The sequence below is a fragment of the Diadema antillarum genome, unplaced genomic scaffold (genome assembly GCF_040938485.1).
Source record: "Diadema antillarum isolate AM-2024a unplaced genomic scaffold, OU_Dant_1.0 seq00000919_RagTag, whole genome shotgun sequence".
Taxonomy (NCBI): Eukaryota; Metazoa; Echinodermata; class Echinoidea; order Diadematoida; family Diadematidae; genus Diadema; species Diadema antillarum.
Window position 1 is genome coordinate 233,771 of NW_027271771.1, and position 18,945 is coordinate 252,715.

Genomic DNA, 18,945 nt, shown 5'->3' on the forward strand with positions numbered 1-18,945 from the left:
ATACAGCATAGAAAAGAACTAAAACTGCAGAGCTCAGTTGGATTAGCAGGTACACGTGCCCATAATGGATGAGATAGGAGTGGTGCAGTTTGTGGTTCCCAGATCAACACACTTCATGGTTCACACTTGTAAAGAATTCTCCTCGGCAGATGCGTGTGTCGATGATAAACATTATAATTGAATAAATTATACAAAATACACAAAAGATTCAATGTCTTTTGTGTTGTCTATCTAAAGAAACCAACTTATTTCACTTCAGTCCAGAAATATGTTTTTTTTTTTTTTTCTGTTGCGTAAACTCTTCTATAAGCAGCCCTTAAAGGGAGACTACAGTTTCGCAACTTGAAAATTTCCTGTCTTCTTATTAAAGGCTGAAAGAAATGTGTAGTCCCTCTAAATCCAAAACAACAATTGTTCAGCCTCCGAACAAGGTGTAATTCAAAGATGGATTTATGATTTTCAGCCACACCTAATCAGCTCTGAGCAAACTTGTATGACTTATATTTTCAATGATTTTTCCTGACTTTATTTTCGTATTCTTTTTTATGATGGTGCTGGTTCATTTCACTGACAGGCAGTGAGACCATTTTGTTTTTCATTGTTGTAGAATTGACCTCAAAGGACACAACTTGGTCTCAAGTTATTTCTGAGTGATATGGATATTAATTGAGATATGAAATTTGTTGATGTACTGTTGAGGAAAGAAATGCTAAAAAAATGATAATACATTTGACGTATAAATCCACTCAGAGTCCCTGCTCTGTATACAAGATTTCAGCAAAGCGTGTTTATTCTTAAAGATGTCATAGTCATAAGTACTATACACACAATAAAGTTACAATAATCATATGTCTGTATTGCATTAATCATGCAGATTATGTTTATAGGTTAGTAAATATGAAGCGGAGACTTTAAAATTGTGTAAATGGGTAATTTATGCCAAGTATTGTATTATATGCCTTGAGCTGAAGTATTCTAAAAAAAAAGGTCACTTCGGGGAATTTAACAGAGCTGACAGTGAGATCTTCAGATGTTTTTGTATCATGCATGCCAGTAAATCTTAAATTGTAAAAATATGACAGATATCATACAATGTAATTTCGGCATGAGCTTCAAAATGTGAATCATTTGCATTGCAATCCACACCCCAAGTTTTTCAAAAATAAGGAAGTCACTTTATGTAGCACTAACCATTTTAAATATTCTTGTCCTTTTGGAGATCTTATTTCTTATTTCACTTCATGTCTGTATATTTAAATTCTCTTACATTTTAAAGGATACAGTATTAACAGAGAATAGTTCTTACAGCCAAGCAATGAAGTACTTTCTGTGTGATACTTCATACTTCATACAGCCATGAGCAGTGTATGACTGAAAGATTGTAATTTCATGGGAATCGTTGCCCTTGGAAATATTGATTCTTAACAATGTTTGCCTTTAATTTGGTCCCTGTGCAGCATCCTGATAGAACCCTGTCAAGTTTACATTTCTTGGAGCTGTAAAAACACAGTCTGCCCACGACTTGTAAGTCAAAGTAAAAAAGAAAAAACCAATAACAACAAACATTTATTAGGAACAAAAACATGTCTGCTTGTTAAAGCAAAGGCTCAAGACAGTGGATCTGACATTTTCAAGGTCATGCTTTCGGTGATATTTTCTTTCCCGCAAATGAATGATTGGATACATCTTGTGGGGGAACAGATCACATTTGTGGAACTTCTCTACTTGCTGTATTTCTTCTGATTTTTGACTCGAGATCAGTGAGGAAAGCTCTGTTTACACAGATTTTTATGCTTTTTATGTTTGTTGTTGCTGTTGCACAGGTCAATCTCATGTTACCTGGCCGCCAGTGTATTACTCACATCTCCCTTCCTGTGTTTGTTTCCTGTGTACTGTCTATTCAAATCTACACAGAAATGCCAAATTGTCCCTCTTCAAATGTCTTGCTTGGCAATTTTAGTTGTGATTTGTGTCATCACCTGTGTTGTATTGTTTACAGTGCTTAATGCAAAGGTCCTAAATTTGTGACCATATATATCTAGATATTAATGTCAATTAGAAATAAATCGTAGGTGCACTTTAATGAAGATTTTATTAATGCTAATTTACCTTGAATAGTAACAAGTCTCTCACTTCAGTGTATGATTTGCTGCAACAAAATCAAAATGATCATAAAAGCACCAAAATATGGTTCAGACATTTTGAAGGTAGGCAAGATGAGATAGTACCGCATATCAGATGATCCTGCAGTTATCAGAGATTAAAATTTAGGAGTTGATTTTACCCTGCAACAAAATGACTTGCTGTTAGAATTGTTCTCAGAATTTACGAGATTATGTAGAGAAGTATACTATGCAAATCAATAGTTTAGTCATTGGAATATTGAATGAAATTAAGAAGTAGGGCAAACCAAGCATAATTTCACAGGACATATCATGTCACAATGACTGGATTGAACAATTGCAGGAATTGATACATATCTTATGAAAATGATGATGTGAAGAGAGAATTGCTTTATGACGAAAGCGTTTTGCACAGATGGGGATAACAATGCAAACTGTACTACCATTTTGCTTTTTGAATGTGAAGTTGTCTTCATGGCATGAATGCAGAGTAAAAACAATTCCTGTAATCTCACCTTTTATTTCATCGAAATTAATGAAATGACATGAAAGCAGCACCAAACTCAAACTCGTGAAGTTTAAAAATGGGTGATACCATCAAATAATACACAATTTTACCCGACTTGTCTCACATCAGGAAACAGAACTGCATAAATTAATTTGCATATATACAAAAAATATACATCATAATACAGTACAATGATAAAATTTATAAGCCACACAAAAATGTGCCATTGCTTACAAACACATAATACATAATTCATAATAAATACTCATATCTCACAGACATAATGAAATAACTTACACTTGCAATTCTACATGTTATAACCCTCCGATAGTTGAATGTCTGAGAATGTAGTCTGGCCAATCAAGTAGGACAATAGTGAATATAACTCTGTTAGTGCAAGCCTTTATCATGGCATTTCCTATGCCATTTGGCAAGATATATATTAATATGTATATATTTTTTTTTACATCACTAAATTCTACTGGGCTGTACTTCAGTTCAAGTTCATTTGAAAGATACACTCTAGTTCACCCCAGCAAAAAAGAAAAAGAAAAAGTACTTTTCACCGAAAGGAGGGGGAGGGGGGGGGGGATATCTGCCAAAAATTGTGTTGAATAAGTTGGTATCTTGCGTATATCATCAAATCTCATCTACAAAGAAATTTTTTGGCCTCCAGCATCAAAACAAGAAATGACTCGACAAGGGTCTTGCAATTTTGATATTTTACCCATAGAGAACCAGGTACGATATGTTTAAAATATATGAAGAAGTTATTATTATATCTGGGAGGTGACAGATGAAAAAGATATGTCCATGAATATTCAAAGTGGTGACAATTTACTGTCAACAATGTTTTATGAGTGAAATGCTGTTATTCAGAAAACTGTTTGAGCTCTTTATTTTCATTATACATCATTAACTTTTTATTCAGCACAGGTTATGTGATGTCTTTATTTCGAAAAAAAAAAGTAGAATGAAGGGTAAGCCTTTCAATTTGTATTATTCATTCATACATTATAAGTAGAAATCAGTTTAGATGAATGCTTTTGTGGCTTGCAAACCTATTTTTCACCATATATCATACTTGGAGGTCTATCTTGTCTGGTCAGCGAGTTTCCTGATAGAAGATGTATTTATTACATTGACTCAGTGAAAATTAACCACGTGGAATGAATTTTTTAATAAATTCAAAACTTACGATAGTAATTATAATCCTGTGGAGCATATATCTGTTCAGTTGTGAGGAAAACACACATTATTGCATTGGGAATCATTTCTTCATGGGGGTATCATAATAAGGAAAGGATAACTGTCCCAGGCTCCAGACTATTTTATTCTGAACATACAAAGTAATTGTATTTCTTGATAGAACATGTCTTCTAACCTTTGCATTTGCTCTTTTATATATTGATTTATCAAGATATTGTTTCTTGGCTTATGAAATTAGAAGGTGTATTTCTTCTATTGTTATCACCAGCATTTGAAATACAGAGTGGACTGCTATATTGCCAAAAGAGACCATATAACTATTATCCTACTATTTGATCATGGGTACACACAGTCAATTGATAAGCCAATTGGTGTAAGGGCATATCTAGCATACATTGCAAAATGAAATTGAATTACTGTTTGACCCACAGTACAGCATAATTTAGTTCATAGTTCATTTCATAACCAGTTATAATCTGTGGGTAATATCCAAGTCTTCTGTAAGTCTCTGCAGCATTTAAAAAGTCTGATTCACTCAATGTTGCCTGGAAATGCCAGGTATGAAGTCCTTCATCAATAAATATTGCTGAAAACAGAAGCTCTCCTTCATGGAAGTAGCATTGTAAATAGTGCAATGTTCTGTCCAGGAGAGCATTTGACCGTACTACTCCATCAAGTTGATGAACAGTTAGATTCGTGTACGAGTTCCAATTGGTTGTAGCGAGTTTTTCAAAGACAAAGCTTACAGCTTTTTTCCCATGCCTGGAGGTAACACTTTGGACGATGGGTGTGTACCCTTGCTCCCGATGTTTTTCTGCCACATGGAGATAGTGCTCCAGGGATTTGTGGATCCCTGAAGAAAGCGTTCTGTGTGTGGAAGTGAAAATTGCCGCCTGCAAGATGTGACCATGTCGTCTATGGCTGCTGAAGCTGTGTACAAATGAGAGTTGCATTCCCTGATGGTCGTATGCTGCAACTTTTACTCTGAGCTCTGAGCTGAGGAGACCAAACTGGATTTCTGGGTGCCTGCTATTGGCTTGATGCGTTGAAATGATGCTGATGAATGTTTCTGAGAGATAATCATATGTATTGATCCACTTGGGATAGAAGCTGCCTCTGGATAGAGCATTGACATATGCCGAGAAGCGATCCTCAGGAATTTGGGCATTCATCAAGACTGCACTTGCATCATTTGCAACATCCTGCTGGGACAAGCCACAGTCATCCAGGAACATGTTTCTTGATGGCCAGTTGATGGTGGAGAAGACCTCATCGAATGTGGTCCTGAGGTTCTTCCTGTTGTTTGAGGACATGATAAGAACCCACCCCAGGGAATCTTCCTGTCTGTAAGGTGTTGTTGCTTGAGGTCGTCCAACCACAGGGTGATGATAGAGGACAATCTCATTGTCATGGGGATCAGCAACCTGCCACCATGCCCCTGTGTTGGCTACCCTGACACCAAGACCTGGCCAGGTTTCCTGATGCTCAAACATAGGTGATGATGGCGGCACTTGCAGTAGCTGAAGGGTTTGCTCTGATAAAAACTTCTTGTCATGTATGCCAGACACAAATCGCATGATATCATAGACAGTGGAGTGCCACCCTAGTGCAGGACCAACCAGATCTAAGGAAGGTGCAGTGGTTTGAATGTGTTGCATTAATGGTATGTCTCCATCATGGAATGATAAACTGTAGCCACCTTCCAGAGGACCAGGCTCCAGCTGTTTAAGCTCCGTCTGCCACATACCCAAGGGCTCCAGGATATTCTCCTTCACAAACTCCTCGTAGTTCATCCAGGAGACCTCTGCTATGATCTGTCCCAAGATGCAATACCCAAAATTTGAATATTCATAGGTTGTGCCAGGAGCATGATCAAGTCTCCTCCCCATCATGAACTGGATAACATCCTTTGGTGTGGGTTTGGCCGACAGCCCCATCTCACGGCTGATGTTGAGCACGTTATGCCCCCTCGATAGGTAGACCTCATTCATCAAGGGATCGTACACTGGAGGTTTCTGTTGACTCCATCCTGCCGTATGATGGAGCAGCTGTTCCACAGTGATCTTTCTCAGCCTGTAGTCAGCACTTTCACTGGAGGGAAAGGGAACATAGGATGAGAGCAGGCCCTCTGGTCCAAATACCTTGTCAGTCAGATGCAGATGCCCTTCCTGTACAAGTTTGAGGATGGCAACTGATGTTATTGTCTTTGAGATGCTTGACACAGGAAGCAAAGATGTTGGCTCCATGGCAGCCCCTGTTAATGTTGTTCCATAACCAGCTGCATAGACGAGAGAGCTCCCTTTTAAAACTCCCAATGTTGCACCTGTGTAGTGGTTCTTGTCCAGGTATTCTTCCATGTATTGATCCAGAAAGTTGGAGTCCTGCATCGTACTGTCATCTGTGAGACATAAAAATATAGAAATGTGTGTCAGAAGTGGCTGTAACAAATCAGGTAGTGTCATTAGATTACAAATAGATGCCACTACAGAAGTGAATTCATATTGTGTTATTGTTGTGCACAGAACAGTGCCATACTTTTTCCATTCAAATAAATAACCTTTGATAACATGTAGTTACTCTGCAGTTTATTCAGAAGAAAAACAAATGCACAAATACAGTGATGCCAGGTAAAGATACATAACAGAAGGCTCTAATCAGATAAATATTTTGTTTTCTTGCTTTTAACAAAGCCATGGCAATATACATGGTTCAAATCTTTCTTTTATTCATAGGCATCAGTATGCTTGAGTTCTTTTCAGTGTGGATAGGAATTTGACTTTGTGTTTGTGTTCTTTTAGAAAGATTACTGAGTGTTTTATAAGGGTTTCTCATGAATATGATGATAAGTGCAGAATTTGATAGAATTGCGAGAATGTTCAGATTTTTGTCCATATTTCAGATAGAGTGAAACATGAAACAGAACCCTACTAGGAGATTCTTGTATTTTGCAGCTACAGAAAAACAAAGTTTGGTGCAGCATGCCATGATTGACTGTATTTTTCATACTAGTGTGATTTTGATTTAAAGAGTTTGATGGATTTAGTAGTGTCCTGCAAAACTACCCAGGAGTAATTCTAGGAGTCAGAGTTTAAAGATTGTCTGTGCTCACCAATAATGAGTGCTGCACTATGGGGTTTCCCATCAATTTGGAAAGGAATTATAGGAAACATTGGCCTTCTACTTAATGGTTAACACAAGTTTGATTCATGAGGGAAAATGCTATGACAAGTTTAGGCGAAGAGGGAATTGCGTCATCAGTGCAGGACAGAACTTTTGAATCTCAATGATTTGATGCAGTATCCGAGAGGAAAGCTTGCTTCCAAATGCCACACTCAATTTCCTTCCATCATTTCAGTATTTAAATGCTCTAAAGTATTGAATATATTCAGAACAACTATGGTGCAGTTGTTGTTTTACAAGGACCCAGAAGCAAGTGCCTTACAGTTACACCTTTGCCATGATTCATGCAGTCAAAAGTTTAAATTGTGGGAAATGTGTTTCCTGTGTACCAAAAAATAAAAAACACCAACAACAACAAAACAACTTTGTCTTTGTACTAAGGTCGTAGATATATTAACTGTCTCTGCTTCACTATTTCCTATGGCTTGGTAGTGAATTGGTTTGAAGCTGACAGGCTTTTTCTTGGTGGGTGGGGGGGGGGGGGTTGGGGAGGGGACTGTGGTGGAAGTGAATCACACATTTATTGCATTCTTTTGTGACAACAACTTTGATAGGAAAAGAAAATGCTAGAAATGTCATTAAAGTGAAAAAAGGCAAGATATTAAAATTACAAGATCATTATGTAGAAAATACAGTTCTTTAAGAACCCTCTCCCACTCCCCCACTAAAAGAAAAGAAAAATGGAAAGAAAGCTTTTTATTATGAAGAATAGTAATATTATTTGAAAGCATGAATATAAGCCAATGATTAGATGCATGTGTTGAATTGTGTGATGTATTGTAGCTTGTAGGTGGACTGCGGTAGACTGCGTAGTCAAAAGATATTGCATTGATTAGACGATTACTTACCCGCCATTTTCTGAGTGACAGTGTATGCCACACTCACAAGAATGGGCATGTGGCAGTAATAATGAATACATTCCAGAGCCAGAATGGCGTGCGTGAAATGTAGCAAAATTTTCCTGCAATTCGTGTTCACCTTGATCGAAAGTAGTTTCGAGTTTCCTTTCTCTCCCTTACCCCCCAATTTTTTTTTTCCAATATTGATGGGAATTACGTGGCTGGCAAGAAGCCACACTTCAGTTGAGCTATTCTAGTAGAAGAGAAAAGCAACAAATGTGTGTAGAGTGTCGTAACATTTGCGAACAGTCGCACTTCCACTACAAACAGGAACAGTTTAATATTGATTTTTTCTGTGGAAAGAGAAGAGCAATTACCTGGTTATAATGATAACTGCCCAATAATAATAATATTTGTGCTCAGATTTAGTTATGTAATCAAACATGCTCGAAAAAAGTGGAATGCAGCAACTGTTCTTTATTGTGCCCCATTTTTTTAATGAAACAAAACAAGTTATCACCTGCATTTTTGAGGAGCTCATATTGGCACAGGAATAGCATAACATTTGCAAACAAATACACAACCTGCACAAACAGGAACAGTTCAATATTAATATTTGCTTGGCAATGAAAAGAGCATTGAGAGGTAAGTGCATGATAATGTTGGTATCTGTGCTTAGATTTAAAGCACAATCTCACATATTCAGAAAAAAAAAGTGGAGGCAGCAACCATTCTTGTTTGTGCCTTTTGTTTCTAAAGGAAATATTCACCTGCACTTTAGTCAACGAGCTCTTTTTGGCTCAGGAAGAGCAAGTATAAACTTGATGGAAAGTATATTTGATGTCAAAAGGCCACCGATCAGTTACACGATCAAGACTTGATTGTCAGATGCACACTATGCTGTAATGTTCCAGATGAGGGTTTCACATTTCTCACAATAAGCCGGGGAGAGTCATGATTAGATTTTCTCTCATGTCCACAAATCGAGGGAACAGAAATGGTCGGCTGGTACCCAGTGAAGGTCTCTAGTAATCTAGGTCAGGCCCCCTTTCTCTCATGATTGCAATCGATCATGTTATTCACCCTTTTCGGCTCAGGGAATCGCCTCATCAAAGCTGGTTACCTCCAATCACCTCTAGCTCGCAGGAGACTGCACCACAGCATCTACTCCAAGTGCCATTCACACAGACAAAAATAGCGGGATGTTGAGCACGATCAAAGTACTGAGATTTTTTGCACCCATTCACTTGGACAGAAATATCCTGCAGATTGTGGATTGTGATAATTTGTCTATCAAACTACACATGTCTGAAATGATGACTCTTGCACTTTTGTTGGTATGCTGTTGTGATGTGTATTTTGAATTATGGGATAACAGTCTCAAGATTATTTGCTCCAGCATTTAGACATTTGTCACAGTTTGAATTATTGCGCTATTTCTCAAATGATCAATGTGATTCTGAAATAATTACAAGATTTCTTAGGAGTTGGATCATGTTGATCACGCTATTTAGTGAGATTTTTATGTCCACACCGGCAAAAATCTTACTGTATGGATTGTGATGTAGATCTCAAGATTTGGATCCCATATATTAGCATCAGTGTCAATGCTATTATTGTCTACACATACAATCTCCTTATACTTAAAAAGCCAAGAGCGTTTTTATGGAGACAGATACATTAGCATCCCACGGTCATGTGACTGAAAAGACTGATATGTCTTCTCAGCTGAAATCTTTCCTTCTGCTTATGTTATAATATATTTAATTAATGTTATAATTTTCCATGCATCAGCTGTATCATTGTCATTATTATAGTGATCTCTTGTACACTCTGTCTATCGTGGGTCTGCAAGGGGTAGGCCTTTACAAGGGGGAGTTACAACTTGCTACTATTATTACCAAGTGTTATAATTATAAATGCATGCAAAAGGGAAGCTTTGCGGTAATTTGTTTAGATGTGACATTCATGAGGCATTCATGTCATTATGAATCTTATGGATGGTGTGATGTGGAAAGAGGAATGCAAGACAACCTCCACATGGCATGGTGAATAAAACTTGCCCCAACAAATTGAATTCACAGACTGTGAGAATGCATAGATATACTTCTTCTTTTTTTTAAGTTAGAGATAACAAATGAAGATTTGTGAACTTAAAAAAAAAATCACATATTTTTTCAGGGTTTCCTTCGTAAAAAAAAAGAAAAAGAAAACAGTGCATGGAATACACACACACATGCACACACACACAAAAAAAACGATATAAAAAACCCTAATGAAAGTATTTTCCTCAATATTTTACCTACCGTTTCACTGATCTTTTGGCATTTATTGAATCCACACTTAATGTTTGGTGAAACTTCTCTTTTAGCCACAAGTCTTTCCACCATCTCAATTATTTCATACAAGTTTGACTGTCTTTACCACTAATGTGCGTAATTTGTCTAACTACCTTTGCCTCCCCGTTACCGCTTTTAAATCTTGATGAGTTAAATCTCTGTGGGCAGAGCATGCATGGCTGGTTACCGCAGTCATTCTCAATCAGCTCAGGCTTGAGGTACAAGGTGGGGCATTCCAAACGAGTTTGTTTAGAATTTGCCCAAAGGGTGGCTTGGGAACAATTGGGCTGATGGGCGGTGAAAGAGATTGGAGAGGCAAAATTAAAGTGATTGCAGATCATACTCTCTAGATTCTGTCTTGAAAATGGGTCCAAGATCAAGAGTATATGCATATTCCATTTAAAGGATAAAAAATGAAATCAATAATATTGATTATTCTGCTATTTTACTTTGATGTCAAGTGGTTTATAGGTGTTCTCCATGTGGTGTCTGTGAGTTGATAAAATTCAAATAATTCCTGGCGTACTTGTAAAAATATTTGCCTTATTGCAGGAGATGTGGCCATGAATCTAGATCTTTCAAAACATAGGCCCCCTACTTTATATACTTTTTTGTTAGTTATGATTTTTATCATTTAACTGTGAGAACATGATCACATAATTTGTTTTCAATATATATATGGTAATCTTTGTGCATTCCGTGTGCTTTGTCTTCAGTGTATGTGCTATTATGCAATGCATTTGACTGTTTCATAATGCACAATTATGAGTCATGCTGCGACATACCCTCAGCACTTGATATACTAGTAACATGAGAGTGTTGTTTGTGTAATTAACTAACTTTCACCCTGAACTGTCATGAATTGGCCCAAAGTCAAAGGCAAAACATGGAAATGTGGATTAAAAAGAAAAACATTTCATAACAGAATGAGAATGCAAATAGGTTTAAAGGGCAGCATGAGTCATTATGAAAGAAGCAGCAATCCACACATTGCTGATTTTGTGAAAAGTTGAAGGGCTTGCATGAGATGATCATGGGCCGTACCAGTAGTTAATATGCCATCTGACATTACTGCTCACAAGGAATTAAGCCCCAGCAGTGTTTTTAAAATTCAACAGAGAGAAAAAAACATAACTGTGGCAGGAACGGCTTACAGTTATATCACCCCAAAGGAAAAAATACAGAGAAACCAAGGAGCATATTTTAAGGTAAGACATGGACAATAAACTGTTAGCAGGCAAATTTGACGGTTTGATTAGACAGTAGTGTAATTATAGTTATGTTTATATGTAGAGAAAAGACAGTACATTCATATTTGGCAGTTTGTATGCATTCTTAAATAGGTCTATATAAGTTTCTAAACTGAATAGTTACAATTTTCCATAGGTCTGGATGCCACCTTGATATTGTAATGTGATTTTCAGGTATGAGAATGCAGTGGTATATCTTGTATTTAGGGTGGTAATTCAAATTTTGCAAGATTTGAGTGTGAATCATGCCACAAAATGCCACTGATCATGCAACAGTTTATTTTCTAACATGACTTGACAGACTTTTTTGTTGTTTCCAAGACGAGAGATGCACATGCGCAGTGCTTACCAGATATACCACAGTATATCATGAATGAGAATGCTACCAAGTAAATTACTTTTTTATCTATTACCATGGTATTTTGCCATTGAAAAAGGTGCCAACAAATTAGTGTGGTAGTAATATGATGGTCATTCTAGCGTAAATGCACCAAGTGCAGTTTTTCTTGCATTGTATGATAGTTTGTCTGTTCAGGACATGTTGGAATGCATGTAGGCTGCAAGTCAAAGCAAATATTTGTGCTTTTTCTCTTTACCATAATTATTAGGCGGAGCTGTAAGCCTTAAATTGAGGTCTACTCTCTTGGATTAATGGCACAGATGCCCCTACAGTGCACAAGTCTCAGAAAGTGATTATATGCTTATACAGCCAACAATGCTTGAAGGCATTGTAAATACTCTTTGAGCTATGATGTAGAAAGAACCCAAGAAAATTTCGATCGATTGGCAAAATAGTCCCACCTACCTGACATCCCGACGCTGTTTTGTGATAACACTCGCTGATGAGTTACCCTTGTTTGCTTTTAACACATCCTGGAGTAGCTCGGCCTGAAGCCATTTGTTAAACCCATGTCTCACCAATTTTCTCTCTTTTTCTCAGCATAAAGTTTGCCAGATGACTGAAGTTACGATAACAAAAAAAGAAGAAATTGGGAGTTCTTCTTTGGATCTGTTGTTGGGCACAGTTTACATAAAGTTTGTACACGTGCAAAAGGTGGTCCTTTTCTTATTAGCAAAAATACTACTTTCTATCTTCCCCTTACTCCCATCCCTTGTCTGGTACTGATCAACTAATGTAAGTAAGCAAGTAAATCTAAAATGGTCTTGCAAGCTGTAATTCAGAGATGATGTTTTTGCTGCCCTGCGCCATTAGGCTATTATGCGTGACATAATGTGTGCTTGTAGCATCAAGTAATGACAAAAAGATCAGAACAAGCGCCTTTCATGGAAATCGGTCACATCAAAAGGCCATGTTTTCATCTTCAGCAGAGAATTCAAATCAAGTGGAAAATTCTATGGATAATGCTGAGGAATGAAATTCATTTCCGTGAGCTATTCTAGAAGGAATCACATCTCTAATGGATTGGCTTGTTTGCCAAGAGGCACAAAATTATAGTAGAGAAATAACACAACAACAACAATGTAGATTTGTATTTATTTTCTCGTACGTATGATTTGTTAGGGTTAATCCCTATTGTAGTTCAAGAAATTTGAATTTCTTTTAAAGAAAGTGGATTACTTTGCTTTCCGGCTAAATTAGGCAAACTTAAATTGCACACATAATAAAAAATGCAAAGGTAATTCAGTTGTCTTGGAAAAAAAAACAAATTGATGTCAAGCATCATATTGCTTATTCATTGATTTACCCGTACTTACAAGTTGAAGTACTGGTAGTACTACTAAGAATGTGAATGCTCCATCCAAATTACTTGTTTGTTCCCATGATTTTGTTTTTAAATGTCACACAAAACAAAAAGATGTTTTGAACAAAAAAATTGTCAATTTGAGAGGGATACAGGAACTTCAATCTTCAAAAATGTGTTGCCAATTTAGGAAGCATTAAGGATTTAGCATACTTTTAAAGATGATTTTCAAATTGATTAACTGGGGTATATGACCAGAGTAGTGCTCAATTAAAAGAAAAGTTGTCATCATTCCGTATGTAATTTACTACTACTAATGAACAGTGATGATGAGAACAGATAAGATCCACCACCAAACAAGAGAAGTGTGGTTTCTGGTAGTTGATGAGTTAAACTTCGGCTCCCAGATATTTCACTGTCTGTCAGCCAAGTGCTCCTCTTTAGTATCCCCCTCTTAATTTGCAATTCACCATGCATGGATTTAGCACGGCTCACTGGTGTTCTGCTGAGCTCACAGACACTGCCATCTTAGTTCTGCATTTGATCAAAACCTCTGTGACGTCTCCATGCAGACTCGCCTTTCACACATGAGCAGATCGAGAGTATGGATAAAGCTTACATGACAACTACGAGGTTCGGTTTTCCTTTGCTTACAGTACAGTTTCTCGCCACATCCAACAAGGCTGTGATAAACATTGTAGTGTCAGAGGAACGGAATGCTATAAATCCCTTTTTAACCCGTTGAGGACGAGTCCCTACTAAACTCGGGCAGGTGTCTAAGGGAAATGCGTGTTGTAGCACAATCAGTCCATCCTCAACGGGTTAAATGGGGCTCACCCAATATAAGAATGTTATAGAATTTTAAAGTTTTCAGTGCGTAGTGATATTGCCTTAAATCATATACATAGTATTATTATGCAAATTAATTTAAATCATGATGTCATGGCCACACAAAACTTTTTTAAACGTAAATCTTCAGAAGTGTACCACTGCATAAATTTGTCGTATTTATTACAGTTATGTTAGATATCAGGGGACCGTTTCATGAAACTTTTTGTCAGTGATTTACACTGACAACTGTTAAAAGCTACTGAAATCCTTGCGTCTGATTGGCTGATAGCATATTTGTCGGTGAAAACCTCCGTCGAACTCATTGATGAAACGCCCCCCAGATGTAGATGAAACTTTGAAATTCTGTTCTGCAAATTCTACTCCCTATTTTTCAAGTCAACTATAACATGGTGATGAATGCACTTGAACCATTTTAGCTTCAATAGATTTAGCATGACAAAAACATGCCGCTGCTTTTGGGAGTCCCCACCTGAATTTGATTCAAAGTTACCTCGTGCTCTTATCAGCCCATATTGAATATGAATATGATATGAATTCATATAATGATCCAGCCTTGTGTATTCAAATTCATCTGTGCTTTTATTCCCAGTGGGGATAAATGTAATGATTTCAGTATTTTGCTCTTTTGTGTTGTATTGTTGGGCAAATCCCAGGCCAGCTTTCTGGTTGCACTGGGATTTCATAAGATGAGGGATCAATATCAAGTCCTTTGTCACATTTTCAAAATCAAGGTCTTTTGATATGATTTATAAATATACTGATGTTTTGAACTGTGCTTTCATAGATCACAGTATGTGTTGATATAATTTTGAAGATATTTTATATTGTATTTAATGTACTATTTCTTATTTTCAATTTTTTACCATCTCTGGCCTATAAAGCAAGTTTGATGCTTATTAGAGAATTAACTGCACATGACTTTAACCTGTATGACATAATATAGTTAGTAATTATTGAAACTGGAAAATTTGCACTTTCACAGTACTGAGAATGCATTTGTATTCAATAGTCTACATTGAATCATGGCACAGAGTATTGAAATTTGGATCACGACCCAAATCTTGTGAACTAAAGCATTATTTCTGTTCTCACATGATGTTGAAATATGGGTTGCGATCCAGATAAAGACCCAAAATAGTACAAAATAATGCAATGAGAATGGTTCTATTATTCGTTATAGATGAGAAAACATTCATTAACCTCTGAGAAGGAAGGACACTATTAATCCTGAATGACGGTCTTTGTGTTTTCCGACTGTGCTTCCTAATAGCACTGTATATACAAGGTTAAATATAATGACAGCTTTTTATAGCTTTCATACCAAGGTCATGCCTCAGTTTCAGTCTACCAATCTTGTCCCAATTGCTTTCACCCAAAATACGTGGCAAAAGCTCTAATAAAGGACTGGCATGTTGTTAATTTTTACTCTGATAGCATCGGACCTCATTTACTACCAACAGAGGACTGGCTTATTGCCGATTCTACCAGACAAACAAAATTGGAAAGAGGGCATGTTTATTGTTGAAACCACAAATGTAGTAGTAACAGTCACTAACATGGAAGAGACAATTTTCTGCACAAAGGAGACAAATTGTATCAATGTTCAATTCATTCACCCTCAAGGTCCATGTAGTTACCTGTATTGGAGAAGGAAAATCAAACTTCCACATCATATACTTTTTTCCCCCATTTCATGGTATGTTAATGGTCCCTTTCGCATGGAATGAAAGAGTACCCGTCTTAAATTTCTGATGTGAATGTCCCATTATGACCACGTATTGAATGATGTGAAAGGCTTAAATAGCTGATTGGTGATCATATCATGCTACAGTAAGCCTGCAGTTCTCTGGGATCTCCCATTAGTTACGTTCAGACGGGAGCCCTTAACCTCGAAGTTAGGAAACTTCGAGGTTAGAGCTTGTAGTTAGGGACCGTGAAGACGCACTCGTAGTTAGCAAACCTCGAGGTTTGCTCGATGTTTTGAGCCACGAGAAATCTTATGGTTAGCGCTCTAACCACGAGCCGCGGGGGGTCCCCACTCGTAGTTAAGCACCGTATGGACACAAAAAACAACGAACTCGAAGTTAAGAGTGACCTCGCCGTAAACTCCATCCCCCACAATTTCCCTCTGCTTCCGGGTCAACCTCCCAAACGTACACCACAAATACACTACACGTGAAAAACCTATGACGCACGACACAACAACATCATCTTTTCTTCCCATACGCTTGATCTCTGAAACTGAACACGTCGAACTCGCTACTGTATTCTATATTTTTCTCTGACGCTTAAAAAAATTTTTTCGACGAATATCTTCATAAAGGCATAAAGTCATCAGTGCAGTGCTATCTCTGCATACCATGACAGAGAAAAAGAGTACCTGTAAGCGAGTCCGACAGGGTTGGACTAAAGAATAAATAGACGCCTTGTTGGCAGTGTGGGCTGAAACTTCCGGTTCCGTGGTTTTAACATCGAGTGGGACCCACTCGTAGTTAGGGGGGGGGGGGGGGGCAGAAGCTTAACCTCGAGGTTTCGTAACCTCGAGGTTAAGATCCGTTGTGTGGACACACATCGTAGTTAGGGGGCAAGAGCTAAACCTCGAGGTTTCCTAACCTCGAGGTTAGGTCCCGCCGTCTGAACGTAACTATTGTGTCTTTGAATGAGTGTTGCAGCCTTTTAGAGGTTTGTGATTACTGTCACTATCTGTCATGGTTCCTGTCAGTTCCACTTTTGCAATTCCTCCAGAATCATGCCATTTAAGCATGGCACCAAAACAAACTGAGCTTGTTGATAGTCATGGAACACTGGCTATTAAACGTTGGAAATTGAGTGGTTCCCACATAGTTATGATGCACTCAGTTATGAAAGAGCTCCTCCCATTGTTTGCAGCCAAAACTGGCATGCTGAAAAATTACTGTACCAACACTTGACACCTGTATTTACTGAACAATTTTATGAATTTATTGAAACAGATGACTGGTTACCCAGTTCCCCATGGTTATTTTTTCAATGTAATTTTGTTAGCACAATCGGAGCAACTCGGCTGCAGCAAAGTACTGACATATTCACTGGAGTAAATCCAAAAAGGAAATATTGTTGGAAACTCAATCTGGTTTGATTCCTTTTTTTTCTTTCTTTCTTTTTTCAAGACCAGCTATCAAATATTGCTTCAATGCTTGACTGACATTTTCATCAATCCTTGATTGTTAATGATAAATACAGTTTTGAGAGGGCTAATAAATGTTTGCAAACATTATCTGTGGTATTTATTTAGATGTTATCTAACACTATTAAACAGTAAACAGATGATTGTTTGCTATATGAATATTCATATCATAGCATCAGTTGGAATTCATTGTGGTCTGGCTGAGAGTTCAAAATATTATTGTGATGTTTAAAGGGGCATTCCGGACGATTTTCATAATTTCACATCATGTAGTACATAAATCGACATCTCCATGTATAGATTTGTGGAATTTGTGGCCCTTGAGCAGAGAAACCAATAAATTGAAAATCTTAAACAAATTACACTGAACAGTGTTGATGACATCAGAGCCTCATATATTTCAGAAATGTAGCAGTGTGATTCCATTACAATACCACTTGCTCAACAATTTCACCTGTGAAAAATCTATGCATGCCTTCTTCTTTTGTTCTGCTTCCTTGAGCCCCAACTCATGCATTCTTATGGTGAGGCTGCTATGTCATCATCCTTGTTCATTGCAATTTGTTATCGATTTTGAAAACATTCTCATTCCTCATCCCAATCACTGAAAATTCTGAAACTCTGTATTCAGTTTAACTAATTTATAGTTGTTCAAATGTAAAAGTCTGAAAATCATCACACAGATTCTTAACAGTATATACCTGTTAACTCATTAGTAGTTGAATTATTAGAGGAAGCCGTGGGGTTGCTCCCTGGGCCATCTGAGGCCGCCCGCCTTTTGATGATTTTGTGTTTAACCGTTTCCATTGTTTTTACGTGGAATATTGTGATTGAGTAATTTGAGGAAGGTTACGGGTCAGCAGGGATGTGTCGAAATTGTTTTTGTGATGAGTAAGTTGTTTGGTAGAATCATGGGCTTTCAAATGGATGTAATGTGATAGGGGTAAATGCATGGTGATTTTTGTATGTATGGGTTGGAAAGTTGTTGAGAGGAGGGGGGCATTGTAAAACAATAAAGTAGTTTTGAAGATGTTATGTTATTATTACCATTATTATCATCATCACCCTTAACTTTTTTTTTCCTTTTCTTATTTTAGTCATTGACACAGACTGGTCATTATCATCATCACTTCATTTCGGGATTTTACAGTTTTGGGTTTATGATGCCATAGCTAATGATATTTGATATATGTCATTTATGAACTGTTATATATGCTTCCTTTCCTGTCTTATTCTTTTTCGTTCTCTCTTCTCTCTACCGCTGATCCTCCCTCTCTCTATATTCTTTTTTTTTCCCGGCAAGTTGATGCACAACTACAATGATTATATTTTTTAACATTATTATATTTCAGAATTTGGGAAATGACTCTGTGCAATATTGGTGGACTTAGAAAGAAATCTATATGATATGATGATATAATCACTGATATTGTTTCTGTATGTTTTGATTTGTTTGCTGTGTTGTATTTTAGTGCGAGTTGGTTTTGGTTCCAGTCTATTACGGGCTGACGGGGGGGGGGGGGGGGGGGTGATATTGGAACGTAACAAGAGGGAAGGTTTTTGAAGTTTTTAGCATCATGCCACTGGAGTCCGTTTTTATCCAACGTTTTTATACGATTGTTCTTTTCAGTTTGATTTTGCATACATGCCCGGTTATTTATTTATTTGTCAAGTGCTATTCCATGTTGTTCTTTTTTGTGTATATATTGTATTTTGTTATGCTTTGTTATTTATATGTGAGAATCCCGCGATGAGTTTCCTGTAATACTTTTTATT

The 18,945-nt window shown here is 37.2% G+C and overlaps 1 protein-coding gene across 1 annotated transcript in view; it reads right to left on the minus strand.

The window, feature by feature from the left end:
* Positions 1-3,282: 3,282 nt before the first annotated feature.
* The window catches only part of LOC139741317 (uncharacterized), a 46,365-nt gene continuing 30,702 nt past the window's right edge, over positions 3,283-18,945 (minus strand). Inside the window, exon 2 of the mRNA XM_071651904.1 lies at positions 3,283-6,238. Within this exon, the coding sequence (XP_071508005.1) occupies positions 4,254-6,238 (1,985 nt within the window). The 3' untranslated portion in view covers positions 3,283-4,253. The remainder of the gene's footprint in view (positions 6,239-18,945) is intronic.